Source organism: Sinohyriopsis cumingii, chromosome 7 (genome assembly GCF_028554795.1).
Source record: "Sinohyriopsis cumingii isolate HCF-2022 chromosome 7, ASM2855479v2, whole genome shotgun sequence".
Taxonomy (NCBI): Eukaryota; Metazoa; Mollusca; class Bivalvia; order Unionida; family Unionidae; genus Sinohyriopsis; species Sinohyriopsis cumingii.
The window spans coordinates 62,843,126-62,861,694 of NC_142967.1; the positions used below are offsets into that span (position 1 = coordinate 62,843,126).

Consider the following 18,569-nt stretch of genomic DNA (forward strand, 5'->3'; position numbering starts at 1 on the left):
CCGTTAGTTCTTTTCTCCCCTCATTTTTCACTTGATATTCTTGGGAAATATATTATTTGTTAAATTTTATAAAGCTTCACTCTTTTCTGTTACTTTTTGTAAGAGCCTAACCTCGTAACAAACGAATCTTATTTATTATCAATGGGCCATTATGCCAAGTTCTCTTCTGCTACAGGTTCGCGATGTATAAAAATGTACTATATTAAAATATGATACAAGACTACATAACATAAGGCACCCCCACCCCCATAGATATTTCCAGTCGGCAGACCGTCCCTGTTTCTCATTGCCGACCCTAGTACTTTTACCCCATGGTACTCACCCCCAACCCTCTATCACATTAAACAAAAAAAGAAAAAAAAACACATAACTACGCTAATTATACAACAAGTACATAGGAAACACATACAAGTATGTGTATAAGTATTATGACAGACTGGATGGAATAAAATTCGGAAAGTTTGTAAAAAAAAGGTTGTTTTATATTTGTGTTTAAAGGCATAATCTCGCTACCCTTTTTATTGCACACGATGGTGCACATGTCAGTATAATTTTTTTTCTCTGTTATCCACATCCACCATGTCGAATTAATGTAGAACAACTACAGGGGTGCTCCGATAATGTGCCAGAATAAACACAAACAATAACAACAACAATATGGTTTCTAGAATATCTCGGTTCCATGGTTCTCTTGTCGGCGCAGTTGTTGGTGATTGTATCGGGGCTGTTTTTGAAGGAGCATGGCTACCCGGAATAAATATAGACAGAGTCTTAGGACAAGTGGAAAAAATTGAAGCCGGTATGGTGGTTTGATCGTCGACATTATATGTATATGATATAGTGAGTAAGGCACCGGTTTTCTTTATGGCTGGGGTAGGGGAGAGAACTCTATGAATTTGAGGTGGGGAGCTTCCAGCTACTTCCTTCATTTTTGAATATTGCGTAGATATATTTCGAATGATAGAAAAACAATCAAAATAATGGAAGTCAAATAATTTAGCATATTTCATCAGACAGTATTCGGAAGACACCCAATTTGTAAGCCCAGAAAATTCCCAAAAGTATGAATTGGATTTCATTTTTCACTCAGTTCACAACAGTAAATCTCTTGGCCTGAAAAAAGCAGTAACTTCTGCAGTCTGGATTGAAAGCAGAATACAGTTATATTGTATTCAGAGTTCCGCGTGTATTGGAAGTTATATTACCATTTGTACTGCGAAGTAGATTACCATTTGTACGGGGAAGTAGATTACCATTTGTATTGATAGGTCGATTACCATGTGTATTGAGAGGCAGATTGTGATGTACAGTACTACTACTACCCGTTTATCTCGACATCCGCAGGCCAAATGTTATACTGTCAACATAAGCGGCTGTTGAAATAAATGTTGGGGGAAACTGAGAAAGAAAAAAAAAATTAGCATACAAGTGAAATTTGCCTGTAAGAGATAACTTGTCATCAGTGCATAGATATTACACCTTGAGGAAACAAATAATATACATTTTAATTAAGTATAGATAAAAGACAAAACCAGTTTGGAATACACTTGTTGATTGACAACTTACATTTGTTTCACCTCTGTGTTATACAATCCATAATGTATGAAGTATACAGTACATGAAAAATCAATGAATTTGGGTATAGTTCAGGTGTTACAAAATCACATGTATCAGTCACATCCCATTAGAAAATATATACAGTGTACAAACACATCTTTAAAACAATGGTAGTGTCATTGTTATGTACTATATAATCCATTGTCAACCAACACATCACTAAACAATTAATTATGATATGCATTGTCCCCAGCAGCATGTAGCTGTTTAGTTGATACAGTATTTAGATTCTATATGCTATTAGATTGGGCTAGATTTTGGCTGCCTCAGTTTTGTAATATACTCACAAATTCCAGAATAGTGTAATACATCATGCACATATATTTATGGTTATCCTGCAGAAAACAAAACTTGCACGACACAATAAATTTGCTCCTTTCACTGATAACTTTGGAAAGATTTTGTTGCTTTTATAAAAGTTTTGTGCTAACTTCTTTGATGAACAGAGCACATTTATATAAATGATTATAGCTGGTTTGTCTTGATGGAAGGTGCACATGCTGTTGAAGTCGCCATGGAAACAAACCCCTGAGGGCCAAAAATGTCCATTTGTTGTTAATGTGGTAGCACCATAAAGCTTAGTGGCAACATCAAATAATTGTAGAGTAAAGCACGAGTTGGAACTGGCAAGCTGACATAAGTTGACATAAATGATAAGAAAACAAAGAATTTGTTACAGTTGGGACCGAGGGCTTGTGTTGACATGTACAGTTATTTTTTATCTCTACGTTAACATAGTCATGACAAATTTGATAGTAATAATAGAACACAGAACTGGCACTTGGTATTTTCATCAACATAGGTGGCTTGTTGATGTAAGTGGTGACAATATAATTATAAGTGGTAGGACTGTATTGAAAGCTAGATTGCAATGTATTAAAAGGCAGATTACCATTTGTATTGGGAGGAGATTACCATTTGTATTGGGAGGTAGATTACCATTGTATTGGGAGGAAGATTACCATTTGTATTGGGAGACAGATTACCATTGTATTGGGAGGTAGATTAACATTTGTATTAGGATCAAGACTACCATTTGTATTGGGAAGTAGATTACCATTTGTATTGGGAGGTATATTACCCTGGTATTGTGAGGTAGATTGCCATTTGCATGGGGAGGTAGATTACAGTTTGTTTTGGGAGGTAGATTACCATTTGCATTGGGAGATAGATTACAGTATATTGGGAAGAAGATTACCATTTGTATTTGGAGGCAAATTACAATGTGTTGGGAGGTAGATTACCATTTGTATTGGGAGGATTATAATGTGTTGGGTGGTAGATTACCATTTGTATTGGGAGGATTACAATGTATCGGTAGGTTGATTACCATTTGTTTTGGATGAAGATTACTATTTGTATTGGGAGGAGGACATGAAACATAGCGATAGGCTAGCTTTGATATCGTAGTCTCAACCCATCCTCAAAATAGACGGGAAAAAGGTCTTTAATGTCAAGAATTGATAAGCTTGAGACAGAGAATAAAATAATCTGGGATGAAAATAATGGTGTATTTGTTTCAGATGATTCACTGCAGTAGAGAGACAGGAACAAAACCTCTCGATAGGATATGGAAGTCATATCTTTTTGTACAAATAAGCTAAATAGCAGTTTTGGACAAGATATTAATGTAGTACACCACTTCAGCTGATTTAGTCACTATTGGTCAAAAAGAAGGCACTGCAATTAGTTTTAAGATATTTAATTATATGAACAAGTATAGCTAATGTGCAAAGTTAATAATAATTTTGTCAAACACTGTATTTTCATTTTATATTGTGCTTAGTTTGAAGGAGATAATTGTATATTGATTTTAGGTGTGATGTTCTAGTGTTATGTGAAGTGATAAGTGCAACTAAGTATTGCTAAGTAGTAACTTGAGTGTGGGGTGGTGGTGATGTATGTGTGTGTGTGATTTGGACTTTTAATGTAGCTTTTACAATTTTTCAGTCATATCGCTATGATGTCTGCATTGTGGCAGTTTATAGTGAGGCCTAGCACTGGGGCATCATGCCGCAGACATGTAGCATGGAGGTGGGGGTGAAATTTGTATAAAAAGTTTTCTAGTAAGTGACCCAAAAAAGTTCAACAATTATGTCAGAATCACCTGTTTTGTTTGTCTATTTAAGAGCAGTGGTAGCAGCACAATGTGCATATTTGTTCACTCATTAAATGGCAGATACAAAATACTGTACATAACTGAATGATCCATTTTGCAGGGCAATTGTTCTGTGCGTATCTGATGCAGTATTTTCCAAACATGTATATTCACACATCAAAGTGAAAACATGCTGTTAATATCATCAAATTTTTAAGTAGATTACTCTTGAATATCCATTCATTCCTTAGTGATAGAACTGCATGTGTACCAGTACTGTGAAAAGTATTATGGTACATTTTCACCGGAAGAAAATACATTGGTATACCAGAAATACCATGCACTTACAGAGCAGATGGTACAACAACATTACATGTTTCAGTTTGATTCATAATGCCATTAATGTCAAGTTATGTAAAGATTTGAAAAATGTTGAATGTTGAATTTTTGTGCTAAAATAAGTGTGAGTGTTTATGTGACCACTGGAACACAAAATATATTCCATTTAAAACATAATTAATCAGGAACTAGTAATATGTAGCAAATGTGAGTTGTTGTTAGTAAAAATATTGATTGGAAAAGTAAAGTCTTTTAACTTAAAAAATAAATATTTTCCACAATAATTCAAATTATTTGATGGGTGCATTTACCTATTTACCAGAGTTCCCACTCAGATTTCCACTAACAATGACTGCTACATGTGTCTAGAAACTTCAGCAAGCTGAGGTGTATTATCGAATGCAGGCTGACTTGTTGGTATAATTGTTCAATAAATGATACTAAGATATCAAGATTAAATTAAGAATCTAACTTACCCTTAAGATAGCTTCCTGATTTTCTCTGTCAGAAGTAATAAACAGTTCAGATACATGCAAGTCTTTTAGCATTAATACATATGTCAAACTTATACCATATATACTTGCTTATAAGATGACCCCTAACTGCAAACTGTACAGACAAATCTGCTGTCATATCATGTTCCAGCAGGTCTGCATTTGTGTAGTTTGTTAGGAGTAATCAGTAGAACAAACAACATAGACTCTGATCGGCAGGTGCATTATGCTATGACAGATCAGGATTTTTGTTGTTTGCAGCTTCACTCAACTTATAAGTGAGTATAGATGGTAAATGGTGCTTTTAATTTTCAACAGTTTAGTCACTGTCTCTGGTGCCAAGCAGTAGCAGTCACCTCAGAATTTATCTCCCTTAGTATAACAATGATCATTGAAGATGATGCAGGATTCTGAGCTATTACTGTCATTGTGTGCATCTTTTGAAATATCATATATACTTGCTTATAAGTCAAGTAGCCTAAAGCCTAAAATATAGCAGTATAAGGTATAAGAATAACTTTCAATTTTATGGGGTTCTTGTTTGGAAAAACTTGCCTTTTGTTGTAAAGCAGTACAATTCTCCAAATGCTTTTAAAAATAAATGCTTTAGTTACATGTTAAATAAAACAAATGTTTAATGATATATATCTTAACTCATTCAGCCCCAATTCCGCCTGTAGGCGTGATGAGGCTGTACCCTAATTCCAAGCTCTGCAGCATCAAGGTCATTTAAGAGACACCAAAATGGGTGGTATTACAAAAAAGCAGACAGATGTAGCTCTACAATGATACCAAATAATCTGGATGTTCTAGTTGCTCTACAAAGTACAGAGGGAAAAACCTGTTTTTTTTGGACCCTTTTTTTTCTTCACCCAAAATTCGCTCGTGGTCGGAATCCGATTTTGTGTCTGGATTTTAGACCTTTTGGCCTCAGATGTAAGGCAAACTGGTATGAACTGCACACAGGTGAACCTTTGCAACAACAAGGATATGGTGGGCATTTGGAATAAAGAGATAAAGAGTGGTCTCCATACAAAAATGATGGGTCCATTAAGCAACAAAAAAAAAAATGAAAAAAGTTTTCCCTACTCCTCATGTGCAAACAAAATAACCAATGGAAAACGATGTTTCTAATACAACTAGGCATTAGTCTAATGGAAAATCTGTTGAGAGTCAATGTATTATGATGTATTCAGAAATAGCCCCAAAAATGTCTTTCCTACTTGCATTTCAGGCGAAAACAACAAAAACCTCCAGGGCTGAATGAGTTAATGGGTGAATTCTGGTGACATCACCAAATCTGAATATTACTTATCTGTTTCATCATTTATGCATCAGTATTGCACATAAATTACAAAAATAGCCAATCTTTGACAATTTCTAAGAAATTTCCAAAAACTTGGTTAACTCATTTAGCCCCAATCCCGCCTGTAGGCGTGATGAGGCTGTACCCCACTACTGAGCTCTGCAGCATCAAGGTCATTTAAGAGATACCAAAGTGGCTGGTATTACAAAAAAGCAGACAGATATAGCTCTACAATGATACCAAATAATCTGGACATTCTAGTTGCACTGCAAAATACAGAGGGAAAAACCTTAAAGAAATTTTCACCCAAAATTTGCTTGTGGTCGGAATCCGATTTTGTGTCTGGATTTTAGACCTTTTGGCCTCAGATCTAAGGCAGACTGGTCTGAACTGCACACAGACATGTGAACCTTTGCAAAATCTAGGATAAGGTGGGCATTTGGAATAAAGAGTGGTCTCCATATGAAAATAATGGGTCCATTAAGCACAAAAAAAACTCCAACTTTTACCCTTCTGCTAATGCGCAAGCAAAATAACCAATGGAAAACAATGTTTCTAATACAACTAGTCATTAGTCTAATGGAAAATCTGTGGAAAGTCTATGTATTACGATGTATTCAGAAATAGCCACCAGAATGTCTTTTCTACTCGCATTTCAGGCGAAAATGACAGATACCTTCAGGGCCAAATGAGTTAAAACCATGTCCTCTTTTGTCCAGACATTGGACATTAACATTAAACCCTTTTTAGATCAAGCGGTGAAACCATCTGTATTTAAACATCATCTTCAGAAGGTGTGCCAAATATGATATTGTTTTTACCTATTTTCAAGGTCAAAGTCAAAATTTGATACTTCAGTTTTTCCATCACACTGTCCATTTCACATTATTTTGTTAGCGCTACTTTAAATTAAGGGATGAAACTTGGTATGTTCATACATGATCATTAGATGGTGTGTCACCTACCACACTGGGAGTCATATCTTTGAGTCAAAAGTCCTAATATTATATCTTAAGGTTTCCAGCACCCTTTCCAATCTGGTTTATAGTTTTAGATCTGTTAAAGATTAAGGGATGTAGCTTGGCATATGAAAATATATATTTTAGGATGTATGTTGCGTGCTGTGTTGTTAGTGGTCCTATCTTCACTCTCAAGATCATAGGTCATGTTTCACTTTTCCCATCATGCTTCCCTTTCCACTCTGTAATATTACAGGCCTTGAGATGAAACTTGAGATATAATATTATTAATAAAACTGTCTTGTGTACCACATTGGGGGTTGCATCTTCAAGGTCATGGTAAAGAAAAAATATATTGAGTTTTCCATTGCACTTTTCATCACACAAAAACTGTAAGAGATATATATAGTTTCTGCTCAGACTTAGCATTATAGGTTTTTGCTGTCATAGCAGTATAAACAAAATTGGATATTGACCAAATGTTTTAGTACATCTCTGATATCCTGTCCAAGTTCAAACGTCTGCATTGTGTGACCTTGGCTTCAGTTTCATAGACCATGTCTTGGATTTTTAGTTCCTCACCCATGAAGTTTAGAGGGGATATAGCCATTTACATATTTATTCAGTTGTATGTTAATTTGGATTTGATCATGTGTTTGTTCATTTGTTTGTTATACCATGAATATCATAAACCCTCTTTTACTGCCTGGGTGGGGGACATTTGTCCCACACATTATGTCCTAGCTTGCAAGATTTTGATATGTTTTTTTTACTGATAGTCTTGTTTTAAATCTTTTCTTGCAGGTAGTGTCTCAAGTAATTCTCAAGAGAACTCCGAAAGTCAGGTTGAAGAAAGACAACCCAGGAGAATTTATAAATTCACAGATGACACAGCTATGGCTAGGAGTGTAGCGGCTTCACTGATAGAACAAAATGGGCTGAATGTAAAAGACATGGCAAGAAGGTTTGATCTAAATAAAGCACAGTCAACCATTAAAATAATTTCAGGAAAAAAATTGGTACATGCATATTCAGGGCTCTTTGAGACATGAGCTTCTGGATCAATATGTGTGAAATTCATGATGTGCCTCATTTCCCCAGTAAGCTCCCGTTATATATTTTGGTCCGATGTGACCAATCTACAAAATAGCTAAAGGCTAGACTTAAGTAAACAGACATGAAACTGGTAAATAGTTAATCCATAACACTGTAATTATCTTGTGAAATGGACTGCCCCTCTGTTGAGTTTGTAAGTACCTGCAATGGTTCATGAAGAAAGATTGGGTGAGATTTATGCTAGGGCACTACAGTACCAGCAGACACTTTTTATGAGAGTGCAGAAAAGTATGTCAGCTCATTAAAAATGTCTTTGCAAAATCTGTTTTCACTTTCCAAGAAACAGACTTTTGATGAAAATGATGCTAATGGTAATAAAAGGCAACAAATTGGTAAAAGTTCATTTGAATGGTGATATTTGCATATCAGTACCTACAGCTTGTGAATTCGTCTTGACAACAGTTCACATCTTGAGACTGGCGCTGTTGAATTCCTTGAGTGAAGAGCCCATGACTCCTCGTCTTGAAACTCTTTTGAATGACCTGATATTGATTACTTCTTGTTGTTGGTGCATATGTTTGCCAATGTCTGTTTTGTTGGTCTGCTTGGTTGTCTGCTTGTTGGTCCATATGTTTGCCGATGTCTGTCTTGTTGGTCTGCTTGGTTGTGTGCTTGTTGGTCCATATGTTTGCCAATGTCTGTCTTGTTGGTCTGCTTGCTTGTCTGCTAGTTGGTCCATATGTTTGCCAATGTCTGTCTTCACCTAGTTGATAGTGTAGTTATGCTTAATTTTTATATTCTAATCATTTTGCACTTTCTTGGAGCATGCAACAGTTGGCCATGCCTTGTACAGAATGCTTACCTGCTCAACTCGGTGATATGGCATTTGATGAGCCTTGCAGCTAGGTGACACACATAGGTCATGGAAACTGTTGAGATTCCAATGCTGTAACTGTATATATAATTGAATGAGAAGATGGAATCCGACATATATACAATACAGACCCTTGGGAAGGAGATTTGCACCTGGGACATAACTTGGAAACTGTTGAAATCCCCATCCTATCACCATATATTGGTAGAAAGGATAACTGACTTGTTGACATTTCTTGTCTGTGCATTGATACCACAAATGGATAGTACTATAGTTCATTGTCTTATATATTTAGGTGATTGTAGTAGGTTGAGGTGTCAAGTGTATATGTTATGTATGGGTGGTATAGGAAAGTATTGTGAAATACCAGAATTTTCAAAAGTAGCCATGTTTAATTAAGCCAGCATAGAAACTAAATGGTTTTAACATCCTTTAGCCTGGAAATTCTTGTGAACACTTTAGACACCATATTTTTTTCCTATCAGATCTTGATCAGATTTGGTATATAATCCTGTGTCATCAAAATTTCGTGTGTGTTTGATTATGAGCATTATCCATGCATAATAATGTGGGTCTAGCCAGATCAGGTGGTGGGAATCAAACCCACGGCCTTCTGGTAATGAAACTGTTGCTCCAACCACTGAATCACTGCATCTCCCTTGGTTTGGAATCTCAGTAGTTTCCAAGTTATGACTCCATGGATTGGGCCCCTCCTGAAAAGTACAGGTACAGAAATCTTTGCTGTCTCCACAGATTAACTCTTATAATAGTTTTCTTTAAGGATGAGGCAATGAATAGTTTCTAAGGTATGAAACATCACTGAGATAGTATGTTGTATTAATTTATTATGCATTTGTTCATAAGAATTTCTTGGCTTGTTCACAAAGTTAGTAAGTGTTATTGTTTTCTTATGGTAGAAGTAACCAGAGTCTGGCAATGCATCATTTAAAGCTGGCATGGGAACACTGTTTGTTTCAATGGTGACTTTCTATTGAAGATTGTTCATCCCATTGAAATAAGTATAAGCACTCACTTTCCATGGCACTTTCAGCAGTAAAAAATAAATTGGGCTTCAAGTCTGGATTAGACAGTTTGTTGCAAATCAGGAGTACTGTTTGTACTCGCTCATAAGTTGAGTCCAACTGAAAACTGCACGGAACAAGAACAGCTGTTGCATAATGCACTGACAGATCTGGGTCTATGCAGTTTGACATGAGTAAGCAGTAGAACAAACAATACAGATTCTGATCGGTCTGTGCATTAGGCAGCGGCAGATCAGGGTCTGTGTTTGCGGTTCTACTCATCTTATAAGTCACTATATGAGGCATGTTGATATATCTGCATCATCCAAGAAAAACTTGTACAATTTTTTTTTTATATGGTGGTCTATATATATATATATATATATATATATATATATATATATATATATATATATATATGTGTGTGTGTGTGTGTGTGTGTGTGTGTGCCCCGGAAACATTACATTTACTTCCAAACATATATCAACATATATCAAGGGAAGTTCATGTTAGCTCCACTTTAGAGAGGGGGGTAACCCTTGTAAGCATAATGGATCATAAACTATGCAATATAATTTTGTTAAAACAAAAAATTTAGGTTCTTCAGGGACCATAGACTCAAAAATGGTATAAACAAAACCCTTCATATTTGACATGTAAGCAAACTCCACATGAGGAAGACAAATTATATCTGATTGGGATGTTCATTTTTATAAGTAGATGGAATGAAACTTAGTAAGCATGTTTTGAGTGCTTGTGTGTGTTTTGCCATTTCAAAAAGCCTTATCTGTTTTTGCTGAATTTATTAATTGTGTAGATTGAATTGTGTGTATGTGTGTTGGGAAGTTGCATATGCCTTCTTTTTCAAATACAAATTTGTTACATTTACCACTAACATACAGGTTTTCTGAAGAGTATTTTAAGGAACCATGGCGAGGTTATGGAGGGAATATTTGCCTTAATTTTCATGCACTGAAGGAATCAAACTATTTGGACCCATTTGGACCAGCAAAACGCCAGTTTGATGGACATGGTTCCTATGGTAATGGTGGAGCCATGAGAATTGCACCAGCAGCCTTATTTGCCTGCAGAAAACAGATGGACTTTCAGAAACTCAGAGTATGGTGATTTTCTGAATTCTTGATCTTAAACTGTTCATGGAAAAAAAATGTTGAGCATCTTGCATGAGTGCTAATTCTATTTTAAATTAAGCATGGACACAAAAAATAAAGAATCTTGTATGCATGTTAATTTTTTTTAAAATTAAGCATGGACACAAAAAATAAAGAATATTGTATGAATGTTAATTTTATTTTAAAGAATCTTGTATGAACGTTAATTTTATTTTAAAGAATCTTGTATGAATGTTAATTTTATTTTAAAGAATCTTGTATGAATGTTAATTTTTTTTTTAAAATTAAGCATGGACACAAAAAATAAAAAATATTGTATGAATGTTAATTTTATTTTAAAGAATCTTGTATGAACGTTAATTTTATTTTAAATAATCTTGTATGAATGTTAATTTTATTTTAAGCTATGCATGGAAAAGGAAATAAAGAATCTTGTATGAGTGTTAATTGTATTTTTAAACTAACCATGCAAAAAGAAATAGAGAATCTTGTATCAATGCTTATTTTATTTTAAACTAATCAGATAAAAATAAATGGAAAATCTTGCTTAGTGCTCATTTGATACAAACCTCTTGAAAGGAATTGAACAATTTATAAATCTGGGACCCTTTACAAGAAAAATAATGAACTTGTTATCAAATTCCATAAATTGTCAGTGAAATTAGCACAGATGTAAAATTCTGTTTGTTGCATAAAGTGACAGATGATTTTTGTTTCATCTGTGTGAGTCAGAGCTGAGAATTGGTTATTGCTTTCCAGTGGTGATGGCAGTGACAGCTTTTTTGACCAGTGTTCAGATTCTATATTAAAATCTTTACAAGTCAGAGTCAACAGAGATAAAACACAGCATGGCAGATGTTGTTTTATCCAGTGTGGCAATCTTACATCAGTACATGTGTAATTACCATATATCTTGACACAGGAAAAAATATATTATTTTTTTCCTTCTCTCGGAACATTTGAAAATGAGAAGTTAATGACTTCTTCCTTAAAATGCTTTGCCTGATACATTTCTTTGGTCCATATACAGAAATATTTCAAAAGTGAAGTGGAAACTAGTTTGTGTTATCACTTGTGGCTTCACCACTTGTTACAATACAATGTTTCCCACTTCATGCTTGAAATATTTCCATCTGTCTACTAAAAATGTGTAGTATTCCCTAGAATCAGCTATGCAGACATCACAGTGACTGAAGTTGCCACTACTGTGCCAGAAAAATGGTTACTCAAATTCGATATTTAAAAAAAAAAAGTTATGTGTCATTTTATGAATTGAGAAGTTGTTTAGTACTTGATTTTCATTTTTATGACAACTATTTTTTTGCTGGTCCCTGCAGTCTTTGTCTTTGTTGAATCACTCTTTTCAGTGATGTAAGCAGCCTTGCCGAAACAGTACTTATAATGCACTGATAATTTTTCTTCCTTATTTTCTCTCAAAATGATGAAGTACGATCGTATTTGGTTAAAACAGTGGGTTATGACTGTTTATTAAGCATGAGTGTAAAGACATTAGTTTTATGTTTATCTGAAAGGGAGACCCAAATAATTACTCAGCCAGTAAAAACACATTTTTATCCAGTATCTAGTATTTCTAGTTGAGTTCACAAAGTAAGCCAGTCGAAGATGTTCACAGTAGAAATGTCCTAAACTATACAGTTTAGAAACCGCAGACGCTGTCCACAGACATGTAGATGAACTGCCTCTCTAGCACTAGTCAGATCCGTGTTAGAATATGGTTGTGTTGTCTGGGATCCATACTACATTAAGGATGTTGATATAATCAAGACTGTTCAACACCAGGCAGCAAGATTTATATCTGGTAATTACAAAACCATAAAAACAGGAAGAGTCACCAAAATGTTAACTGACCTGGGTCTACCAACACTCCAAGACAAGTGTAGTAGGTTTGGTTGGACATATCTATATAAGTAGTGTAGGGGTTAGTGCCGGCTCGCTCACCAAATATATTTTTAAAACCATTAAGACAAAAATGACAGATTAAAGCCCAATGTTTTCCAAATTTTGAAGTATAAACATTGTAGAAAAACTAGTATCAAATAATAGTAGATGTCACTGGACAACAAATTTTTACAAAAGTCATGTTACTGAAATAAAATTAGTCAATTCTTATCAATTTTTATGTGCTGAACACGAATATGACAGTCAAATTGCAAAATTGGCTCTAGTTTTTTTGTAATCTGCAAGAAATTAATGTTTACATAACGAAATGCATTCCAATAGTAAAAGGTCAACTGTAATAGCCTACCTATAAAAAATCAAGTCATTGACTACATCTTAGATTTCTTCGCCTGTCTCTTGTACAGCTGTTCGGGAGCATCTCTGAGGAGTGTCCAGCAGTAGTCAGCCAGCATTGTAGTGGACCATTTTCCCTGGTATCTTTGTTCCATTGTTGCGATATCTTGATGAAAACGTTCGCCGTGTTCATCACTAACAATACCACAGTTGCTAGGAAAGAAATCCAAATGGGAATGAAGGAAGTGAATCTTTAGAGACATATTGCAGCCAAGTTTCTTATACTTCATCAACATGTCTTCTACTAGTTCCTTATAGTTTTCTGCCCTAACATTTCCGAGGAAGTTTGTAGAAACTAGGCGAAAAGCATTCCATGCTTGTTTCGCGTCACCTTCCAGCAAGTTGTTGAACCGGTCATCTTTGAAAAGCTCTCGAATCTGAGGACCCACAAAAACTCCCTCTTTAATCTTTGCTTCGCTGAGTCGAGGGAATTTTTCATGCAGGTATCGGAATGCTGGCAAAGTCCGGTCAATGGCTTTCACGAAGTTCTTCATCAAACCTAGTTTGATGTGAAGGGGTGGTAGCAAGATTTTCTGAGCCTCAACCAGAGCTGGGTGTTGGATATTCTTCTCTCCAATGGCTACATTCTGCCTGTGAGTCCATTCCTTCCTCATGTAGTGCATTTCCCTTGCTCGGCTATCCCACTCGCATAAGAAACACATGTATTTTGTATATCCTTGCTGCAGTCCCATTAAAAGGGCAACTACCTTCAAATCACCACAGAGGTGCCAGCTGTACTTGTTATACTCAATGGAATTCAGTAGCTGCCTTAAGTTATCGTATGTCTCTTTCATGTGGACAGCATACGCTACTGGAATAGATGGAAGAATGTTTCCATTGTGCAAAAGCACAGCCTTGAGACTCAGTTTCGAAGAGTCCACAAATAGTCTCCATTCTTGTGGGTCATGAGTGATTTTTAAAGCATTCATGAGGCCCTCAATATCGGAACAGAATATCAGATTACTTTCCTTTCTGAAGAAAGGCTCCAATTGCTGGTGGCGCTTTCGATATGCAGTAATTGTGACATCTTCTTCTAGAAGATTCCATTGTTGGAGTCTTGATCCTAGCAATTCTGCCTTGTTCTTTGATAAGTCCAAATCACGAATCAGGTCATTTAGTTCTTCCTGTGTTATTCTGTGTGGGGTTGATGATGCACCACAGTGAAAATCTGGATCACTGCATGCTGATGGACCAGGAGAAGAACAGGTCGACTCACCTTTGTCTTCGTCAGATGAATCAAGAGAATATTCTGCTGGAGGTTCTGGAATAGGAAGTCCCTCACCATGTGGAACTGGTCTCAATGCAGACGGAATGTTTGGGTAGACTATTCTCGACTTCTTTCGCTTCATTATTCCGCCGGAAAGAGGAGGAACCAAGCAGAAGTAACAGTCATTTAGGTGGTTGCTTGGCTCTCTCCACACCATTGGGACTGCAAACGGCATTGATGACCTTTTGCAATTCAACCACTGTGAAAGCTGTGTTGTACATGTAGCACAGCATATATGCAGAGCCCAAGGCTTGTCTTGGTCACCAACCTTGCATCCGAAGTAAAGATGATATGCCTTCTTCACTTGAGAATTGATACTTTTCTTCTGGTTGGCAAATGTCACTTCCCCACAAATATAGCAAAAATTGTCCGCGGTATTAACACACTTTCGAGGCATTACTGTTCTTTATTGTACGTAAATGGATAAAATAATAAGTTTTATGTAACAGTAGCTTGAACTGTCTCGCACAACGTCTAAAATATTTTAAATGCTGAACCTATCTGATTGGGCTTTATATAGTACACTGCTTACGTCAGCTTCAGCAGCCGCCTGGCATTAGTATAATAGGCCTACACATGTATAGTACACTGCTGACGTCAACTTACTTCAGCAGCCGCATGGCATTAGTATTGCATTGCATCAGAAAATGATGCAATCAACTGTGGATGATGTGAGCATGATGGTATTATGCAATGTTACATCATTATTCCGGATGTTGCTGCAGTCCTACTGGAGAAATTTACACAGTGAAACATAGAAAATGAGGTATACGAATATCTTCAAAACGAGAGCCAATACAAATTTTTCACGGTTATATTCGTGTTCGGCACACCAAAATACTACAGATTAGGGCCTTTTCAAGTCAGTAATGATTTCACTGTTGACCAGTGTGTTTTGTAGTTGAGCACTGTAGAACAGAACAGTTCAGAAATTCTTTTATCGTAAAAACAATTGTGGACTGCAGTCGTCTGAGTGACAGTGTTGTGTGCAGGAAATCAGTGGAGAGCTTCAAGACAGTTCTTGAACAGTATCACTATTAAACATTCTAGTTGGCTCTATCTTCTAGTGCATATTTATGCCGTAACTGGCCCTGCACTGTATACATTTGGATTCTGGTCCAAATTTATGCCGTAACTGGCCCTGCACTGTACACATTCAGATTCCAGTGCAAATTTATGCCATAACTGGCCCTGCACTGTATACATTCGGATTCAGATTCAGATACAGTGTACACAATATCATTTATGATGTACCAAAATATACAGTTACTGTGGTAAAACAGTATAGACAGTATTTATTAAATCCAGCATATATACTCACTTAAAAGTCAAGTCGACTCCAAACTGCACAAACCTATATTGCATAATGCACTGGCAGATTACAGTCTATGCAGCTTGCTGGAAGATATCTATAAAACATACAATCCGACCTTGATCTGCTGGTACATTATCCAATGGCAGATCAGGGTCTGTGTTGTTTACAGTTGGATTCAACTTACAAGCAATTATACCCTATATACTCGTGTATAAGCTGAATAATTTAGGAAAAAATAAATTCCTGTAGGGGGTCAGCTTATCTGCTGGCCAATGTCTAAACGTGACAGTTTTTAGATCTTTTTGTTGACTACTGTAATGGCTGTAAATCTTGGGACATGAAACAGTAATTTTTTCCATGTCCTAAGACATAGGCATGTAAAAAAAAAAGTAACTTTAGGTGACTGGACAATTATTAAACTGTTATAAAGTACAATGATTGATTTTGTTGTTATTTTGCTTGTGTATTTTTCTGATTTCTCCAACACGAAGTTAAATAAAGGTAAATACAGACTTCATAATTCACTGGATGGTTGAGTTTACATGGGAGACCAGGCTGAACTATAATGTACAATACTTATACAGTGCAAAGCCTGCATAGCATCACTTAAATCCTTACTTATTCCCAAACATATTAGATGCAGATTCTGCATTATTCATTGTTTCAACCAAATTGCATTCTTCTAGATAACATTTCAGCTAGTCCTTAATAGCTGTTTCATTTATGTTGAATCACGTGCTCATGAGTTACTCATTTTCAATGATATGAGCGATCCTACAAATTGAGGTAATATTTTTTAAAAGGTAAGCACGTTTAATTGTACAAGGCACATAGCCATCATAATTTAGATCTTCACGAAGAGTGGTAATAATAAAGGCTAAAATTCTCATATAGATCAACTAAGATCAGCATCAATCAATTTTAGTTTTGAGTTTTAGCTGAACAAACATCATAACATTCCACACAATGGAAAGTTTGATGTTTCGGCGTCTCCTATGTTGATAGTCGGCAAATTTGTCTTTCATTTTGCGACAGCAGTACAGGCCAATTAATCGTTAAAACCCTGAAACTGGCTTATGATAAGAGGGAATTTTGACCAGTAACTATACCAGGACATTGTTGTATAATTGCCTTTTATTCCATAATATTAGCACGATTACCATAGTTTTGTAAAATGGGGTGTAAGGCATACCTATGATCCTTTCAGAAGCCAAGTAGGGGGACTGAATAAAAAAAAAAAAGAGATTGGAACCTAAAATTGGGAGGTTTTTTGTGGCATTTTTAAAGCCTTGTTTTCACTAAATATCGATCGATCCTCCTGGTCCAATATGAAGGAAATTCACAAAAAGACTCACCGTTTCTCCCTGTAACATGCCCCATTTTCCCCCAGGACGTGCCCTATTTTCGTATTCTGGTCAGTTATGGTCAAACTGCACAATAGCTAAAGATTAGTCTGAAATAAACAAGAAACCCAGCACGACTAATTAAAAGTTAATCTTTATCCATGCAACTGTTTTGTGAAAACTATTGGCCCTCCGCCGTAATTCAAAGAAACCATGTTCTACGTTATTGTGTGTTACGCAAGTACCAGCAATTGATTGGCAAATAATGGATTCCCAATTTTGTTGAACTAAAGGTACCAAAATAGCCAGACTCATGGTACCGAACATGTGGCAACTATTTTTCCCTCTTTGTATATCCGACCATATTCCCTTATTGTCAACTCGTAAAGCATTTAGTATTGTTTATTAGAAAACATGTATTCTGAATTAGTTTTTTCAGGAAACATTTGCTGCATATTGATGTATTTTCATTCCTTCTTTTAATTTATTGATGGTAATTAACATTGGTGTATACAGTACAAGAATACTAGGTGTTCACTCGTATAAGTTTCTTTTGTGGGAATGGCGCTATAGTATATGGAGTTAATCATTCGTAGTGATCATTCTTGGGATTGAAATTAATTGTGCACGATTTTATTGTTGTGGTTTACTTTTTTGTTCTGGTTTATTTTTTTATTTTTGTATTATTGTAGTGGTAAAAAAAATCATTAATTTATGTGAATAATGTTTAAACTTAGCATTCTATTTAGTAAAGTAATTATTTCATCACAACAATAATTCACAGGTGATAAAACAGAACATGTAGGACTTTTTTTGTTTAGAAGAAATGAAAATCTAAGACATAATTTAATAATCGGGAGTTCTCTGCAAAAATTGCCAACTGCAAGATAAGTATACATGTAATTTTTTAAAATATAAGTTTGCCTAAACAAATGCATTTATAACTTACCTCATGCATCTTGAGATGTCTCGGAGTTGTAGGTTGGCTTATATGCGGGTCATGCACTTTTTAGTCTTTATACCTGTTCAGTTTGGGGGTCGTCTTATACATGAAGGGGCTTATATGCGAGTATATACGGTATATGATACATTGTATGGTCTTTGAGGTGGAGGAGATTTAGGAAACCAGTGGAGATTACTTGCCTTTGATGGGTGAACACACATCATTGTAAATATGAAAACCAGGGATAAAACCTAAGATTGCTGAGATGAAAAGTGAACACATTAAGGCTGGCCTATTCAGACCAATCAAACTATTGGTGGTGTTTATGATTGTCACTTTAAAAAAGTAAGATTGGATTAGGAAACATAATATCATGTGACAAAATGGTTATATCATTTAGCCAACAACAGTGATGTGTAGGTTGAGATATACGGTACATACTTGCTTAGAAGTGGAGACCATCTGTAAACAACACAAGCCTAGATCTGCT

The 18,569-nt window shown here is 35.7% G+C and overlaps 1 protein-coding gene across 3 annotated transcripts in view; it reads left to right on the forward strand.

Annotated features, from left to right (window-relative positions):
* Positions 1-648: 648 nt before the first annotated feature.
* Positions 649-18,569, forward strand: part of LOC149795384 (ADP-ribosylhydrolase ARH3-like) — a 36,892-nt gene continuing 18,971 nt past the window's right edge. The window contains exons 1-3 of one of the 3 annotated variants that reach the window (XM_089965170.1): positions 649-799; positions 7,618-7,777; positions 10,668-10,884. In XM_089965170.1, coding sequence (XP_089821296.1) covers positions 658-799; positions 7,618-7,777; positions 10,668-10,884 — 519 coding nt within the window. In that variant the 5' untranslated portion in view covers positions 649-657. Of the gene's footprint in view, positions 800-911; positions 1,062-7,617; positions 7,778-10,667; positions 10,885-18,569 lie in introns of those variants that run through there. The other 2 variants (XM_089965171.1, XM_089965172.1) reach the window with 2 other exon arrangements.